Genomic DNA, 18,291 nt, shown 5'->3' with positions numbered 1-18,291 from the left:
CCTGAGGCTGAAGTGGTAGACATACAAAGTAAGGTGGCAGGTGACTGTACAGGTATTTTGAATGAGAACAAGAATGAAGAAAGCTACTCTACAGCTGTAGAACAGTCAGGGGTCAAAGGGATGGACTAAATAGAGGAGCCAGACAGGCATGAGGCTCAGTCCACAGGCTCTGAGATGCCAACCAGCCATACAAAGGACACCAGCACACCTGACAATGGCAGTCAGTACCCTGGATATGAGATCCTAGTGATGCTGGACATACCTGTACCCACCTGTGAGCCAACAGACCTCTCACATGGCCTCACAATCATTCTGAATGATTGTTGCATACAGATGTGCAATAATGCCATTGTCAATGTACCTGACCCTCCACACATTCATGCCACAGCCCCAAACTTATCCATTCATCAATCTGACCTGGTCAGCACTTTCACAAACATGGAGTGGAAGTTAGCAAAAGTGTGAATGTTTGATAATGGAGAAATTGCCTTACTGCATCCTCACAAAGTGCAAATGGCCCCTTCAAACCAGGTAGTTCCTGCTGATGAGCCAAAACTCCTCAAGGATCTGAAAGAGGCTGAGTGGCCACAACCCAAGTGAGATCACACACCTGTGATGCAACAAGAGACCTACAAAGGTCAGTATGCATGGATCATCTCAGTTGATGAGACTGAAAATGTAGGCAAAGACAGAGGGAGTACCTCCCACTGGGAGGATGGTTGAGGATGGTGGGAGAGTGATGATGAAGCTGGAGATAAGAGTGATCAGTGTTCAAACCAAGATGAGGCAACTCACCAGAAGCAGAAATTTGGCCAAAGGAAGCCAATGATGAGCACTACAGCAGCGAAGAGGATGGCACAACAAAGGGCAACACCATCTGCTCAAATGGAACAGAGATGGGGTTGCTAACTGGCATCCAGAGTCAGTACATTCAAAAGCAAGACTGAATGTGGCTGAACAGCTCACCTGTGCCACCTGAACCCACCTCTGGACTGTATTGCACAGGTCCCTCAACCCTACAGGACTTGGCATTGACATGGAAAGACAAAATTATACCTGCAAAATGTCAGAAAAGCCCATGCAAGCCAAAGCACACACTATGCAGCCAATGCTGCCCTCAAGGCAACTCAAGTTACCTCATGGACACTCTCATGACATTTCAGGACTCCTCTGGATGTTGCTAGTGCCTACCTATGGCAGGGGTGCACCCTATGTTGATGTGCACCATCAACAGCCCACACAAACATCATACAGCACTTGCACAGTGATGTGGCAGAGCACAAAGTGCACACAAGTAGAGCATTACCCAAATGGGAACAATGTGCACCTCAAACTATGGACTTGAAGCTCAATATACAAATTACACTCATTTTATTGGAGTATTTAGTACACATTCTTTCAAGTTCTATTTTCTGCTATTCCACTTATTTACACAGTGGAGCTTATGGAGGTGTGTCAGAGACATATTCTCCCCTGTGTTCTGCTTACTTTGGTGGGATGTTTGGCTGCTTATATAAGCCATTAGAGCACACATACTGCACAGTAACTACACTGTTCCCTCCACATAGTTCAGTCAACCATAGTCCTGAAACTGGGACATCCAAAGTGTACATTTTGCCCTAAAGGTGGCACTAACTGATCTTGGCCAGTTGCCCCTGATGAAGGATAGGCTGACCAACAAATGATCCCACCCTCTGAAGGTGGGATCAGCTGACCTCACTGGTGGATGGTCCCACCCCCTGAAGGTGGGATCAGCCCACCTCACTCTTGGATGGTCCCACCTCCTGCAGGTGATATCTGCTGACCTAACTGCATAATCAGTCACTTGTCAATGTAGATGTTACCAGCAGCAGGCAAGCTTCCATTTTCCAAGAATCCCCTGAAAGTTTCAACATCTACATTATATCTATCAGGCCTGTCCCAGAGCTCTCTTGCTTGGCTGCCTCTTTCTGCTAGATCTCTTGCTCTCTTTCCCCTGACCCCCATCCTCCCCTGAAACCCCCCTTGTCATCTTCTTCTTCCTCTTGACATTCTCACTGCCTCCCCTTTTCCTTTTCCTTTTCCTGTTATCCTGTGTATCCTTCTCCTCACCACCCTTCCCATAACCACTGAAGTCCTCTGTATCTCCTCCCATGATTTTTTCAGTGCCTCCCACCCCCTCTGAGTCACCTGAATTTTGCTGAAGCCTTGAAATCACCACCCCCATGGCAGCCATAACATCTTCCCCTCTGTTGATGTCAAGCTTGGAGTTCAGCAAGCAGCCCAGATTGACAACTTCTGGGTCATCCTCTTCCACTTCCTGTGCCTGCTTACACTCCCTCCACAAGATACCAAATCCAAGTACCACAGGAACACCTTTTGACATGCAAGCAAACCTTTCTGATTGCAATTGACCCAGTGCCTTCCAGAAGGAATCCCCCTGGATATGGATCTCTTGGGGTAGATACTGGGCACTCCAAGTCCAGGATGCCCATTCAGGTAATGGGGAGGTGGGTTCCATATCAGGTTCCTGCAAAATTTGTTCATTAGCCCCATGTTCAATGCCACATTGCCACTTACTGTCTCTAGTAAGGCATATACAAGATCAATATGCTCCTGGTACCTGGGCATGACACAAAGTGACTTTAAAAATTTGATCTGGTCCCCATCAGCATGCCATGCAGGGCTGGAGTCATGAGGTTTTTTTTGAGATGAGGAGGCCAGGGAGTTGAGCCTAATTTGGTCCTCCAAAGAAGTTACCTGGGATTGCTTACCCATGCCTGTGTCCACCTCTGCCTCTGAGTCTGATGCCCCAGCCACTCCACTGGGCTACACACCAGCTTCACTGTCCCCCTCAGGGCTCACCCACACACTCTTTTTAGAGGCATATTTCTGAACAAAGGGCCTTCCCAAAGGCTCATCATCCTTTTTGCACTTGATAAATGCAACAATCACCTTATCATCATCCTCTAAGGAATGCCAATGGTTCCAAAGCAACCTAAGGCCAGCCTTGGTCCACTTGGAAGGATCCTTCATCACAAATCCCTCTGGGATGGAATATGAATCCAGATACTCCGAAGGGGACTTGATAAGCAAGCCCCAGGAAATTTTGGCCTTGGCCTTTCCAGTAAATTTTGCTATATTTCCAACTTCAGTCAGCCACTCCAGATGCATGGGGTTATCAGGAACATACCATAGGCAGCTTGGAAGACAGCTCTAGCCAAACTCTGCTGAACCTTGAGCTCCTGACCAGTCAAAGGAGGCACCAGGGGGTTTCCTTCATCATCAAGGACTATTTCCACCTCTTGTTTCTCCTCATTGCAATCTGGTTCCATGTCATGACCATGTCCAGACCACCCTAGACTGGCCTCATCCAACCCTTGCCCTGGTCCTGGCCTTTACCCTTAGACCCAGAAACATGTTAGCTCATGAGGCACTGCAAGGCAGTGCCCAATCAAGTTGTGTACTCAGTTGGTACCAGGCCAGTGTAACACCTGGCCCAGCCACAGGTCCTGCCCCAGTTCCTGGTAGTCCCTTTGTTCATACTTTTGCTTGATAATATTCTTTGTAACATTACTTACCAATCTATTTACCAACCATCACCATACCAGTGCAAACTGGTCCCTGGTGCTATGTTACACTTAGGTTACCTCTAGTATTTAAGCTGTAGGATAGTCTGTTTAGCCTCAGTCTGAAATCAACCTAGTCTTGTCTTAACCCAGTCCCTCTGTTCTCTGTCTCCTGCCTCTTGACCAGATTACAGCCCATGCAAGGGAATAGTGCTGCACCTTCAGTTGCTAAGTCCAACAGTCCAACCCCCTTAGTATCTCATATTATCCTCTGACCCCTGACCAGACTCCAGCCCAGCTTTGGACTGGTGAAGACCTGGACTTAACAGTATTTCAGACTCACACTTGTGTGGGTCACTACCCTTCTGTCCAAACCTCAGTATCACACCCTTGGCATGCCTACCCAGACCAGAACTCAAGCAGCACAGGCACATGCTACCACCAATCCAGATTCCACCTCAGCAGTTGACTTGCACCATGCCACTGTCCTGGTGTCCTTAGGGACAGCCAGAAGGTCACCCAGTGAAGTTGACAACCCCAGGGGTTTCTCAGCCTGTAAATCCACTTCACCCACTCCTAATCGACCTCCTGCACCCACTAATGATCTGGATGATGAACCAGACCCAGACAAACCAGATGACTTCAATCCCAGTGGTGATGACCCCAGCAATGATGGTCCTGGCAATGACCTGGATAATGATGATGAAGAGCCCCTCCCAGAAGATGATGTCAAGCCTGGGGTAACCATGCTGGACAACCTTGCTAAAGCCATTGAGTTTCTCACATGAAATGCTCACACTGGTTCTGAGTCCTCTTCTAGAACCAAGTTGTGTGAACTGGACACCTTCAATGGGACAGACCCAAAGAAGCTGCACACTTTTCTTATCCAATGTGAACTCAACTTCCAGGAACAGCCCTGGGCCTTTTGAAGTGATCAAGCCAAAGTCACTTTCATGCAGTCATTCTTGAAAGGAATGGCCCTCAAGTGGTTTGAACTGGACCTACTTGGGACTGAAGACCCAGAGGACTGGCCTTATTGGATGGACTCTTGGAAGGAGTTCATTATAGAGCTCCAGACCACCTTTGGACCCCATGACCCAGTGGCCAATGCTGAAAGCCAGCTAGACCACCTTCAGATGAAAGACAATCACCAGGTCAACAAGTACATGGTTGAATTCAACCAGCTTGCTTCACAAGTCTGGGGATACAGTGATGGTGCTCTGCACCACTTCTTCTACACCAGTCTCCCTGACTATATCAAAGATGAGGTCTGCCAGGTTGGCAAACCAAGAACCCTGCACAAGCTTTGCCACCTAGCTCAGGCAATTGACACACATTACTGGGAGCACAAAGAGGAGATTCAGTGGTCCAGTAAGCACCAGGGGTCATCCTCTGGTAACAAGTCGACTCCCAACCCTGGTCACAGCACCCAGTCCAAGCCTGGTCAAGAGAAATCCAAGACCAGCAATAATTCTGGAAATGGCAACTCCAGTAGCCAGCCCTTGTCCAAACCTGCCTCAACTGGTCAGACCAGCTCTAACACACCCAAGCCAGACTCAAGCAAGTTGGACAAAGACAGCAAGCTGACACTGGAGGAGTGCAAGTGTCACAGAGATAACAACCTTTGCATGTTCTGTGGGGGTACCAGACAGTTTGCAGATAAGTGCCCCAAGAAAGCCAGGAAAGCCAAAGCTCACACTGTGGCCACCTCTGAGGCAGCACTGGTGTCAACCTTGGGCTCTGCCACTGAGGCAAAAAAATAGGTAGCAGCTCTCAGGACTCTGCAAAGACTGAGAGCTGCATTGACTCTGGCTGTGCACCCACAGAGGCTCATCTCAATGTGTCCACTCTTTCTAATCCAAATTCATTGACTCCCAATGTTTCTATTGTCAGTCACAATTTGCCCCAGTTTCATACTCTAGTGGACTCCAGTTCCACACATAGCTTCATAGATAAAGAATTTGTTAATCAACATTTGTTTGCCCCTTACCCCATGTCCCCTATCCAACTCCAGCTCTTTGATGGGTTGTCAAGTTTCATTATCACTCAAGCAGTAGGTCTTTTGGTTCAATTTGTGACTGGTGATGTCACCCTGGTAACCCTGTTTCTAGCCCCATTGGATTCTGAATGTAAGATAGTCCTTGGACATGACTGGCTCACCCACTACAATCTGTTGATTGATTGGGTACTGAGCAGTCTAACTTTCCAGACATCTACAGGAAGAATGCTAACCCTGTCAACACCCCCTGCCACACCAGTCTTAACCAGTCTTCCCAATCCTGGTCTACCTGACCAACCCAACCCTGGCCCTATGCCATCTGTACCATCTGTTGACCCACCAGTTCACACTCCCCTGAAAGCTCCCCCTATTTCTCTGATCAATGCAGCTGTGTATGTACATGCTTGCAAGCTAGAGGGATCTACCCAATTGCAACTTCATTTACACCCACTGGACCTGGCCAGTGTACCAAAGGACTACCACAACTTTGCTGATGTCTTTAGCAAAGCCAAGGCATCTACTCTCCCCCCACACTGGGAGTATGACCTTAAGATTGAATTGGAAGAGGGTACTACACCACCCATTGGAACCATGTACTTGCCATCCCTGGTTGAGCTGCAAGCTCTCTAGGCATTCATTGATGAAAACCTGACCACTGGTTTCATCTGGCCCACCTCTTCCCCCTATGCTGCACCAGTCCTCTTTGTAAAGAAGAAGGATGGTTCACTCCAGTTATCTGCTGACTTCCAGGGCCTTAACAAGCTCACCAAGAAAGACCAGTACCCCCTACCACTAATATCTGACCTACCAGACTCCCCTAGTCACACCAAAATCTACACTAAAATTGACATGAGGCACACATACCACCTCATCTGGATTGCACCCAGCAATGAGTGGAAGACAGCCTTTAGAACACACTATGGGTCTTATGAGTGGTTGGTGATGCCTTTCGGTCTTACCAATGCCCTGGCCACCTTCCAGCAGTTCATCAGTTCAATCTTTGCAGATATGCTAGATGTCTGCATCATTTTCTACCTCAAAAACATCTTAATCTATTCCAGAGATGAGCCTTCTCACAAGCAGCATGTCCAGGAGGTTCTTCACCAGCTCTGGTTACATGGTCTGTATGCCAAACCAGAGAAGTGTGAATTCCACTTGGACTCTGGAATATCTGGGCTACCACTTGTCCCTGGACAGCCTTACCATGTCTTCAGAAAAAGTCAAAGCTATCTGCAACTGGCCTGAGCTCCAGAAGGTAAAGGACATTCAGTCCTTCCTGGGCTTTGCCAATTTCTATCACCAGTTCATTTTCAACTACTTGGACATAGTGGTACCTCTAACCCAGTTGACATGCAAAGGTGCTCCCTGGAACTTTTCTGAGGAGTGCTGCTGGTCTTTCAACAAACTCAAGCAGGCCTTCACCACTGCCCTGGTCCTAACTCACTTTCCCTGGATGCTCCTATTACTGTTGAGACTGATGCATCTGACTATGCCATAGCCAGCATGTTGTCCATCACTGGAGGTGATGGTCAAATCCAGCTGGTTGCATTCTATTCTCACACCTTAACAGCCCCAGAGTTAAATTATGACACCCATGATAAGGAATTACCCACAATCTTCAAGGCATTCTGGACATGGCAGCATTACTTGGAAGGTTCTGCAGTACCAGTTGACATTGTCACTGATCATAAGAACCTGGAGTATTTCTCCACCTTGAAGGTATTAACCTGGTGCCAGGTGCACTGGTCTGAGTTTTTGTCACAGTTCAATATGGTTATCCAGTTCAGACCCAGTAAACCCGATGCTAAGCCTGATGCCCTAACTAGATGATGGGATGTCTACCCCAAAGAGGGGGATAGCAGCTATGCCTGGGTCAACCCACAGAATCTCAGACTGGTCTTCATGCAGGAACAACTAGCCACCTCCCTGCATGCCACCTACCTTGAATACCCAGTCCTACATGCTGTTGCACTGATGGATGTGGTGAAGTTACACAATGATATCCTCTCAGCTCTACCCTCAGACCCAGTTGCCCAAGTCCAGTTCTCAGACACATCAGATTCCTGGTGGTCAGTTGATGATACTGGCTTCCTCTGCCTAGATGGAAGAATCTATGTACCAGACTCTAACAACCTTCACCTTTGTGTCTTGAGGTTCAAACATGATCACCCCTTGTCCAGCCACTTCAGCCAAAATAGAACCTTAGAACTCATCTGGCATGAATACACCTGGCCCAGCCTAAGGACATTTGTCAAAGACTATGTCTGGTCTTGTACTACCTGTGCCCAGGCAAAGGTACCCTGCCACTGGCCTTATGGCCTACTCAAACAACTCCCTGTGCCAGAGAAGCCATGGAATTCCATTTTGATGGATTTCATAGAGCAACTCCCAGCCTCAACTGGCTTTACTGCCATCCTTGTTGTGGTTGACTGGCTTTTGAAGCATGCCATTTTCATACCTACTCATGACACCATCACAGCCCCTGAGCTCACCAAGCTCTTCCTCATGCATGTGTTCTCCAAGCATGGTGTACCAGCCCATGTAACCTCAGACCAGGGATCAGAATTTGTATCCCACTTCTTCCAGTCTCTTGGTAAAGCTCTAGACATGTGTCTACACTTCACCTATGGGTATCACCCAGAGGGGGATGGTCAGACAGAGCACACCAACCAGACCCTCAAACAATATCTCTGGGTCTACTGTAACTACCCATGGGATAGCTGGGCCAAGTTACTACCATTGGCTGAATTTGCTTACAACAATGCACCCAGCACTATGACTGGGGTATCACCCTTCTTCACTAATAAGGGTTACCACCCTAATATCTTGGTCTTCCCTGAGTGCAATCTCACATCCAACCAGGCTTGTGATTATGCAGTTGACTTAGACTCACTGCACCAATACTTTCATGAAGAAATAGCTCTTGCCCAGCAATGCTACCAAGTACCAGCAGATGCTAAGCACATGCCAGCCCTGGACTTCAAAGTAGGTGACAATGTCTATGTAAAAGCCAAGTATTTCTGGTCAACCCAGCCCTCCAAGAAGTTGAGTGAGAAGAAGCTTGGGCCATACCCCATAATAGCCCAGGCCAGTTCTCCCTTGTTCACCCTACACTTACCAGACTCTATGCACACTGTACACCCTGTCTTCCACATATCCCAACTCAAACTGGCCATCCCAAATACCATACCCAACTGGACTCAACCTCCACCCCCACCAGTAGATGTTGACAGTGACTTAGAATTCAAGGTAGCAGAAATACTTGATTCAAAGGTCAACTGGCACAGAAAGTGTTGGTTGCAGTACCTGGTCTGGTGGACTGGTAATAAGGGAACTGACAAAGAAACCACCTGGGTACTAGCAACAGAGCTGGACAATGCCTCTGAACTTGTCCAAGAATACCATGACCAGTACCCAGACAAACCTGGTCCTTTCAAGAAAAAATCTAGAATCAGTCTCAAGTTTTCTTTTCTCCTTATCTGTTTCTCCTATCTTGTAGTTACCATGTCTTGACTGCCCTTACTTTCTTTTATTTGCTTTCTTTCATACTTTAGAACCAGAACCAGGCATTGGCATTCACAAGTGTACAGAAAAAACAACACTATTCTATGTGCACAACATCAGACTTGGGATTCAGCAGAACCAGCACTGGTCTGATCACCTGACTCAGACCAGGACTGGCTTTCCCCTTCTTCCTCCCTCAGCCCTGCCAGCTCTTTGTTGAGCCCCTTGACATCCCTGTCCTCTTTGTCAGTGGTGTCCTGGTCTGAAGGCACATCTGGCACCAGAAACTTGAAGTGCTCTTTGATGTAGGTTTCATGGGACCAGGTAAACCAGTGAAAATTCCTTGAGGCCTCCCTCTGGGCCACTGCTAGGCCAACCACAATGTCAGCCATGCACTCTACTGCTTTGATCAGATGCTCCATCTGATCACTGGTGAGAGGACTGGCCCCAGTCTCTTCACTGGTCTTCTTTGTCAATGGCCCCTCACCCATGTCTTCTTCCTCATTACCTGTGCCCTTGAGTACCTTGGCAGATGGCTGCCTCAACCTCTTTTTCTTCTCACCAGCATGGGGGGAGGTCACATCCACTTTCCTCTTTCCCTTGTCCACAGCTGGACTGGCACCTGGACCAGTCTCACCTTTGACTGGCCACTGGCAATGCTCCTTGAGCTTGTTGCACCAGTTGCAGGCAAGGTGCTTCTTCTTGCCATCAGTGTTGCACAGACAAGTCATATTTGTCCAGGCACAATGAAGACACCTGGGAAGTGGTCAGCTGGTCAACTACCAGTCACTTGGTCATTACTCACTGGGGGTTCATCACCTCCACATTTGACTTGGCCCCAGTCAACCCACCTACCAGGGCATCTGCCCACCAGCTCTCCTCTGCCCTTCTTGCCTCATCAGCTTTGCATGCAGCCTCTACCCTCTGCACCTCAGCCTCTGTATGTGCCCTCTCTTCCTTGAGCTGGGCTTTCTCTTGTCTCTCCACCTCCAACCAGGCCTCCTCAGTGAGCCAGGCTTCCTCTTGGGCCTTCGCTTTGCACCTCTTGCACTCAGCCAACTTGCCCCAGATTGCTTGGTTGTCATTGTTGCTGCCCACTTGCAGCTCTTCGCTCATCACCCAGGTCAGGTCAGGCAGCAGGTCTTGATCATATGGTGTTCTGGACTGGCAAATAGACATGTTGAAGTGAAGAACCAAACCTGAGGTGGTGGACTGGTCTTAAGTCCACTAGTTTTCAAGGTCAGACACAAAATGTTTGTTCTCAGCATTGTCCTCATTGGAGCCTCATGGGCTTGGCTCCAAGAGGGGGATACTGTCATGACTGTGTCCAGACCACCCTAGACCTGCTCTACCCTGGTCTTGACTGGCCTCATCCAACCCTTGCCCTGGTCCTGGCCTTTACCCTTAGACCCAGAAACATGTTAGCTCATGAGGCACTGCAAGGCAGTGCCCAATTGAGTTGTCCACTCAGTTGGTACCAGGCAAGTGTAACACCTGGCCCAGCCACAGGTCCTGCCCTGGTTCCTGGTAATCCCTTTGTTCATACTTTTTCTTGATAATATTCTTTGTAACATTACTTACTAATCTGTTTACTAACCATCACTGTACTGGCATGAACCAGTCTCCAGTGCTACAGTACACTTAGGTTACCTCTAGTATTTAAGCTGTAGGATAATCTGTTTAGCCTCAGTCTGAAATCAACCTAGTCTTGTCTTAACCCAGTCCCTCTGTTCTCTGTCTCCTGCCTCTCAACCAGATATGGCCCATGCAAGGGAATAGTGCTGCACCTTCAGTCACTAAGTCCAACAGTCCAACCCCCTTAGTATCTCATATTATCCTCTGACCCCTGACCAGACTCCAGCCCAGCTTTGGACTGGTGAAGACCTGGACTTAACATTCCACTAAGGGTAGGATGAAACTAGGTACATATATTGATAGACAACAGTCCACTCTTACCAGGTTCCTTCAAAAGATATTCAGACAACATATCCTCCCCCTTCACCACCCAATCCTTTGTGGCCTCAGAAGACTGGGAGAAGACCTTGTTCCCATCAGGGAGTTGTGTCTCAGAGCTAGATCTCATCATCAGCATTGAGATAGGCCAGGGGAAGGGCAACTTACACTACCATCTTGATCTGTGAATCAGGGGTCTGGTGTGCTGCAAACATCACTATATGGCAGCCCATGGTTCTCTGAACTGTGTCCATGAACTCTCTAGCCATGCCAGGGAAGTTCTTTCTCTGGTACCTGTGTATTTGCAGAGTCAGTAGAAGGCATTCCAACTTGAATATCACCTATGAATCATGAGTCTCTCTAGGAGCACCCAACTTATTCCACTTCACAGCTGCCCTCCCAGCTTCAGCTTTTTTCTCCTCAGAAACAGATTCCCACCACTGTTGGATGATTTTTGTCCTCTGGCCTATGGTCTTGGGGTCCTTAGTGTCCCTCCTCTCCCTATCATAGGCATCCATGTCCTCCTTGAAGAGCTGCTGGCCTGCAGTAAATTTGGCAAAGGCCTTTCTGTAGTCACCTGCCTTCACAGGTCTGGCTCTCTCCTCTCTGGCATCCTCACCCTCACCACTCTCTTCCTTCTTTTCACCTACAGCCAGGATGTGCTGGATGATTTTCTCCTTGTCATCCTGGTCATTTGGGTCTAGTTTTGGCAAAAAGTGCCTTCTGATGGCCTAGATAATCTTGAGATATGTCAGGCTTGGTGAAAAAAAATATCATACCACTCTCAAATTCTGTGGCAGTGCCACAGATCCCTCAGATGCATGCTGAAGGATCTCTGCCCTGAGCTCAGAATTTCCTTGGGCATCTTTGAACTTGCCTATATAAGAAGACAGGGGATCAGAATAGGCTTCAGACCAGTCAGCCATTGAGTCAAATCACAGGGAAGTGAATAATGGAGTAGAGGTTTGGTTGGATTTGATGGCAAGGTGAAATTTTTTCAGCCCTTCCCAATGTAGGCTGGAGGTTGAAAATGTTGGCTGTCAGCAGCCATCACTCTTTTAGGGAAACTACCATTTTGGTATGTTTGTCTTGACATATTTACCTTTCACTTTGATGCAGCCCTCCAAGCCAAGAAGGGCAGATGGAAACATACCCCTGTTCTAAGTACAATCTATCTGTTCACCTTGGAACATCAACCTGGCCTTTTTGGCAAAATCACCCCACAACCCCATCTGCTTATTAGCATAAGCTTCTGTCCCTGGCTCCAAAGATTGCTCAGCCCTTTTCTCCCATCTGTTCTTCTTGGACTTGAACCATAAGGTGCTCCAAAGCATCTCATGCCTGACCAATGACAACTCTTCTTTCCATCTGTCCCTTCTTGCCCTTGCTTTGAGCAAATTAATCCTGTAGACTGCCCCAGAAATTATTAGCAATATGTCTCTATGCAGTATTCACACTTACACTCTTCCATCAAGCCCCTGCTATCTAAAGTCAGCTGACCCTGCTCACCATCCATCATCCAAAACCATGCCATTTTACTGGTCCCCTGACCAAACCTGTTCTCCTCTGTCACATCCTTACTCACCCTAAGGTCCTAAGGAAGAATTTCTTGGTACTTTTCTCTGATGCAATCAGCTGGCTCCAGCTGGAGGATGGCCTACCTTGACCTCTGATAACTTCTGGCATGCTTATTTATCTGAGACACCACCTTTTGGATCTCCTTCTTGGTTCTGGTGCCCTCCCTGGTGGAACCTGCATTCCAGAAATTCTGCCTGTACAACATTGCCTTGTTTCCCAGGTCTGTTTGGAGCTGATCTAAGCAATCATTAGCCTGCCCAATCCTAAGTTCCATTTCTTCTTTGACAAGGGCATGAAGGCCAAGCTCCATCAGTTTGGTTGTTCCAATGGAAGATGGCATCCAGATACTCATGACTTCCACAGCCAGGTCTCCTTCCTCCTCTGCTGCCTCCCAGTCCTCATCATCATCTTCCCAAAACTCTCTTTCATCTTCCACTTCATCCTCCACATCATCTTGCCCCAGAAATGCTGGATCATCCTGGGCAGTGACAACATCATCCACCTCCAAACCTTTGAGAAATGCTTGTCCTGTTGCATTGAATTTCTCAATTTGGGCAGAAAGTCTCTGTCTCTTCTCAGAGACTTTGACTTCCTGTCTGGTAGACATGAGGCTGGGAAGTCTCTGGAGCTCAGATCTTAGCTGGTCCCTGTATTCAGTCTAGTTAGCAAACTATCACCTCAGGGAACCCCCAGACTTACTGTGCATCTTCTATGCTAATCCCTTCTGCAAGCCAAGCCACAGAACCATGGTTTGCTGAGGATGAGGAGGGATTTTGCATGAGCTTCAACTGCACTTCACCCATGGTTGGGGCTACATCAGATCAGACAAGCACAAGGTTTGGAGGAACTGACTGATGTTTGTCCCCTTTCAACAAATAGGCCTCCCCTCTTTCCCTCTCTGCTTCCAGAGCATCCAATTCCCATTGTGTAACCTTACTAGGGTCTAGGGCAACAGTCAACTCCTTGTATGCTTGATTCATTTCCTCAAAATGCTTGTTTGAAGTCTTGTATTTTTTTCAGCAAGGATGGGACTGAGATTGACAGGGTAAATTTTCTGCTTGTGGAAGAGAAGCTCTCTCACCTATGCCCACAATTTTTTTCCAGTTAGAATCTCTCATATGGTCATCATACACTTCTTGTCTGTGGGCTTGAGTCATAGACCTTGCAGTTGGAGAGATCTTATTGAATGGAGCCTACAATGTCTCCAAAATCTCACTGTCAGGATGGCCAGCACCCTTGACAAAGTTGAGGCTATACCTTGGGAAGCAAGAGAGTTTGTGGGCAGCCAAATGAAACTTCCCCACAGCAGGAATGATTTCCAGACCAGGGGGAAGAAGGAGAGAGGAGCCTGACTTTACCTGACTCTGAAAGTTGATGCTCCATTGGCACCCTACATCATAAATGACAAGGGCCTTTTGGATGCTCTGAGAATGGTAATCAAGAGCATTGCAGATGGAGTAATCCATGTTCATATACCTGGCCCAAATGGAGTCTGGAAGGCACCCATCCCATGTGACAAGCCCACTCACCTTTCCCCTTTTTGAAGATCCACCACTGAATGGGGAATGAAGCAACCATGTCTTGCACAAGCTATTGCACTGATGCCAGTGGACCAGAGGTTAGACTTGTTGATATTGGCAGCATTGACAGCCCTGTGACTGCTGCAGGTGGATCTCCAACAGAATGGTGGGTCTTTAAAACCTGAAGATCTTCAGGCTTCTGATGACTCACCTCCCTGTTATCCAAAGACTGCTGGAGATGAGCCTGATAGGGTGCCTCAGAAACCATGTAGCCTTTTCCATCTGACAATGACACATCCAACTCTGGTTTGTTCATCTTCATATGCTGTGCAGTGAAGTTGCCATCCACCACATATTGCCTCATCACAGTATCACTGAAGGGGGTTAGGAATGGAATCCCTATGGATCATGGCTCCATACCTGCTGTATTGGGTTCTCCAGTCTGGAGGTAAATTGATACCTGGTTGTGGGCAGGCAGGGCAAAAGAGTGCAAGCCTTCCTTGTCTAGGATCTTTCTCTGAATCATGACCAAACCCAAACCATTTCCTATGTTTCAAATCCCTCCACTGATGGGACACCCTCATGAGCTCCCTGTACCCACCCTGATCCCAAGAAAAATGTTAATGCAAGCTGTTGAATGGGGAATGGCACTCAACTGGTACCCATTATGGAAAAGCATTATTGGTAAACCTCTTCAGCTTCTGATAGAAACTCATGGCAGAGGTTTTGCACTCCAAAGCATTGATAAGAAAGTGATTAAGGACATCACAGGTGAAAGCAGTTCTGGGCTTCGTTATGCTGGCTGGAAGGAGTCTTTCCCTGAGTAAATGAAGGTGCCAATCTGTGGCATCAGACCCAGGACAGCTGCACCAACAAATCTCATGGGTGAAAATTCCTTCTGAATGCAATATGGTCATTTGTGACCAGGAGGATCTCCTGGTACCAAAGGTTATCATAAGGCTGCAGGAAATAAATGCCACTGACCTGTAATTGGGTGGCCCTTCTCCAGAAAGGTAGCCAGATTCCCCTGGATCTGGATTCTGCATTGGAATCACCTCATTGTGAGGGCAAGGCAGACCACCATGGCCAATGTTCCAAAGGAACCCAAGTTCTATCAAGGAAGTGGCCTGGTAATGGGTACCATTCCACTTTTGTACCTTGTGGAAGGGAAGATTTTGGTGGGCTTCCACAGCACAGGGGCCACACCAGGCATGGACACTGATGCAGGACATGCATCTGATACTCCCCTCTGCCTGACTACACTGCTCACATATTCCTCCCTTAGCCAGCTGCTCTCCCTCCAGAATGACTTTGAGATAGTCTGTTCTCCAGGGAAGCCATTCTCTGATGAAGTCACCCTGACTCTGTGTGAGGTTTTAGCCCATCCATCATACAGCATGGAAGTCAAACTACTTACCTTGGTAACCCTCTTGGTCTTCAGGGCATCATCTCCCTCATTCCAGTGGGAGGCAGGGATGTCAAGGGGGACTGAGAAGTCAGAGGAGTCTACATGCTGTGAGGCTGTAGCCCTGGGGGTCCTTGGAGTGGAAGGTCCACTCTGAGATGGGAGGTACAAGGGGCTGGCATCCACCTTCTTGTAGGCAAGCTTTCCTCATCTGGTCTTGGTGGGCTGAAAGGTATACAGGCCACCAGAGCTCTTTCCCAGTACTCTGTACTGTTGTCTTTGCATGCTGAGGCAGCAGAGTTTTTTTTTTTCAAACTGTCAGCCATCCCCCAAGGAAACTCCAATGGACACCAGCTAGGCATGACATTGGCTAGTAATGGCATCAGCTAGGAATGATTTTGGCTAGGAATGACAAAGATACCTTTGGAGTCAAAGCTGCCTAGGAAAGACATAGGCATAACATTGAAATGCATTCCAGTACATACAAGCTGGAGCTATCCCTGCAAAAACTTCCCTAGAAGGTCCTTCTGTTGGGTGAAAGCAGGTCTGGCTACTCCAAATCAGTTATGGACAGCATCCTTCATGTAGTGAGCAAGTGCTATCCTTTCCCCTTTTTCCCAGCTTGGTACAGAGTGTAGGAGGATTTTGCCTGCAAGGTAAATCATAGTGCCTGGGGGATAATTAAAAATGTGGTGCCCAGATCTGGAACATGGAATTTAGCACTATGGGTTCCCAGGCTGACCACCAAATCCAAAAGAGAGGGTGCAGAGATTTGGTCAGTGTGGAGAGGAGTTGTTTGGTTGACTATGACATCTATGCCAACATAGATGGAAGGCCACAAGGTTTGGGAAGGATTTTTGGTCACAACCAAGTCTTCTTTGGCTTGCATGGCATCCTTGCCAACTTGGGCCAGATATGGCAGTACCACCTTGCAAATGGAGTTCCAGAAGTCCTCTGCATAGGCAATGTCTCTGAGCCATTGCTTCACAGGACCACTCCCAGACTAGAACTTTAGTAGATGGGGTCCTCCAATCTCTGCAAGAGGCATCAGCCTGAGGACCTGGACCAGATGGACAAACAGAAGACCTGGTGAGCCTGCTGGAAAGTGGCAGGAGAATTCATAAGCCTGCCATGACTGAACACCCCTTCCAAGACTGGAGGGACATCAAGGGCACCATCATTTGGATCTGTTTGGGGCACATGTCTGTGGCCAAACCTTTTGTTGGAAGGATTCTTGTTTCAGGCCTCCTTAACCAGTACATCTTTCAGGGGAAGATGAATTTGATTAAAATATTCCTAGGTGGGATAAGTGCAGGAAGGACTAAGAGAAAAATGGACTGACCACCCTTTGGGAAGGCATGATGCCAGGGAGATACCACACCAATACCCTGCTGTGGTGATTGAGGACCATGGCAGGGTCCTAGATATGCCCCCATTGTGGAGGTTTGTAATATTTGGCCTTGACCCCTCTTATGGGGTCAGCAAACCAATCACCATCCCACTGGGTGACATCTGCCATGAGACTTGAGAAATGGGGTGCAGAGCACCCAGAGAAAGGGCTCACAAGGGTTAAGGATCACATGGGCAATCACAAGGGCAGAAAGTTGGAGTTCCAAGTCAGAAATGGATGTCTTGGGAAGATCTTCCCCTGACATAGATTTTACCAGATGGTTCAATTTGGACAGTACTCTAAGGCTATGAGACTCCATCAGTCCTTCCCCCAGGGGATGGGGAGTCCACAAAACCTTGCCTTGGCTTCCTGAGGTCATCTCTCTCTAACACCTGGCTGGATGAGAGTTTGGATCCCCCCAGAGCAGATGTCAAAATCTGGTCAAGAAGGGCAGACAGGGCAGGATCAGTAAGGGGCAAAGCAGCCATAAGGGGGGGATGATGTCAAATGGAGTGATGGCAGGGAAAGCAGGGGGAGAGTAAAATTTTAAGCCTAGAATTAGACTGTATAAGGCAATGTCCCTGGTGCCTGGGGAAGGACTCATTGCTCAATCAAGTGTTGTGCTTAGGGTTAGGATTAGGACCTTAAACACTCAAAAAAACAAGGGTAATTCCTACAACAATCATTGCATTTTCAAGTAAAAATTACACACATTACACTCATATAACAAGTACTACTAAGAATTACAACAATAAGTTCCCAAAGGAACTGAGACTCCACCACCAATCCAGAGGGGGCCCTCCCCCAGAATGGCAGCAAGTTCTCATGAGAAAATAAAAAACTTGACATTTGAACAGTACCCCATATCAAACTACTACACTGCTGAAGGGCATATCAGTACCTAAATAGTACAAATGTCAAAAACTTACAACAAATACTTGAAGACTAAAGTACCAAGTGTTAGCATAACAGAACACAAATCAATGCCCTATGCTTACCAAGGTTTAGCAATGAAGACAACAATTTTCAACAGACAATACATGGCAGAAGCCATCCCCCAGTACCCTTAACCTGCCCTGGCAAGAGGGCAGGCTTTGAAAAAGTGCCAACCAGCAAAGCTGGTATGGACAAAGCCCCCAGTCCCAAATTGCTGGCCTGCACAGCAGGCACAGACTCAAAGACAAAATTTAACCCCCCATTACAATAGCACACTGGCCAGGTGCACTAAGAATGGGGGGGCCACCACCCTAGCATGTAAGCAGCTGCAGTCTGTGTATGCACAGGATTGCAGTCTGCAATGTAAGGTCAGTGACAACTTACCTCATGTAAATGAGCAGACAATGCATCATTGACACTAAAAAAGGGTATCATATGCATGATGCAGAGGACTGAAC

At 47.7% G+C, this 18,291-nt stretch overlaps 3 protein-coding genes across 3 annotated transcripts; all 3 read right to left on the bottom strand.

Moving 5' to 3' along the window:
• Positions 1-1,909: 1,909 nt before the first annotated feature.
• Positions 1,910-3,314, bottom strand: F5J12DRAFT_889524 (uncharacterized protein; the record flags this gene model as incomplete). The annotated part of the gene is made up of 4 exons (XM_051747339.1): positions 1,910-2,509; positions 2,560-2,808; positions 2,845-3,116; positions 3,173-3,314. 4 exons carry the CDS (start codon positions 3,312-3,314, stop codon positions 1,910-1,912), a joined length of 1,263 nt encoding a protein of 420 aa, XP_051602948.1.
• Positions 3,315-10,870: 7,556 nt separating this feature from the next.
• F5J12DRAFT_889518 (uncharacterized protein) lies at positions 10,871-13,385 on the bottom strand (the record flags this gene model as incomplete). The annotated part of the gene is made up of 9 exons (XM_051747338.1): positions 10,871-10,935; positions 11,008-11,123; positions 11,173-11,345; positions 11,394-11,735; positions 11,784-11,881; positions 12,188-12,415; positions 12,466-12,482; positions 12,666-13,229; positions 13,282-13,385. 9 exons carry the CDS (start codon positions 13,383-13,385, stop codon positions 10,871-10,873), a joined length of 1,707 nt encoding a protein of 568 aa, XP_051602947.1.
• Positions 13,386-14,107: 722 nt separating this feature from the next.
• F5J12DRAFT_903820 (uncharacterized protein) lies at positions 14,108-15,019 on the bottom strand (the record flags this gene model as incomplete). Its single annotated transcript, XM_051748459.1, has 4 exons — positions 14,108-14,255; positions 14,333-14,476; positions 14,523-14,693; positions 14,793-15,019. The coding sequence occupies 4 exons, from the start codon at positions 15,017-15,019 to the stop codon at positions 14,108-14,110; spliced, it is 690 nt and encodes a 229-aa protein (XP_051602946.1).
• Positions 15,020-18,291: the final 3,272 nt, after the last annotated feature.

Source organism: Pisolithus orientalis, assembly GCF_024613125.1.
Source record: "Pisolithus orientalis strain OTSU chromosome Unknown F5J12scaffold_5, whole genome shotgun sequence".
In the NCBI taxonomy this organism is placed as follows: Eukaryota; Fungi; Basidiomycota; class Agaricomycetes; order Boletales; family Pisolithaceae; genus Pisolithus; species Pisolithus orientalis.
This window is presented reverse-complemented; position numbering and strand designations above follow the sequence as displayed.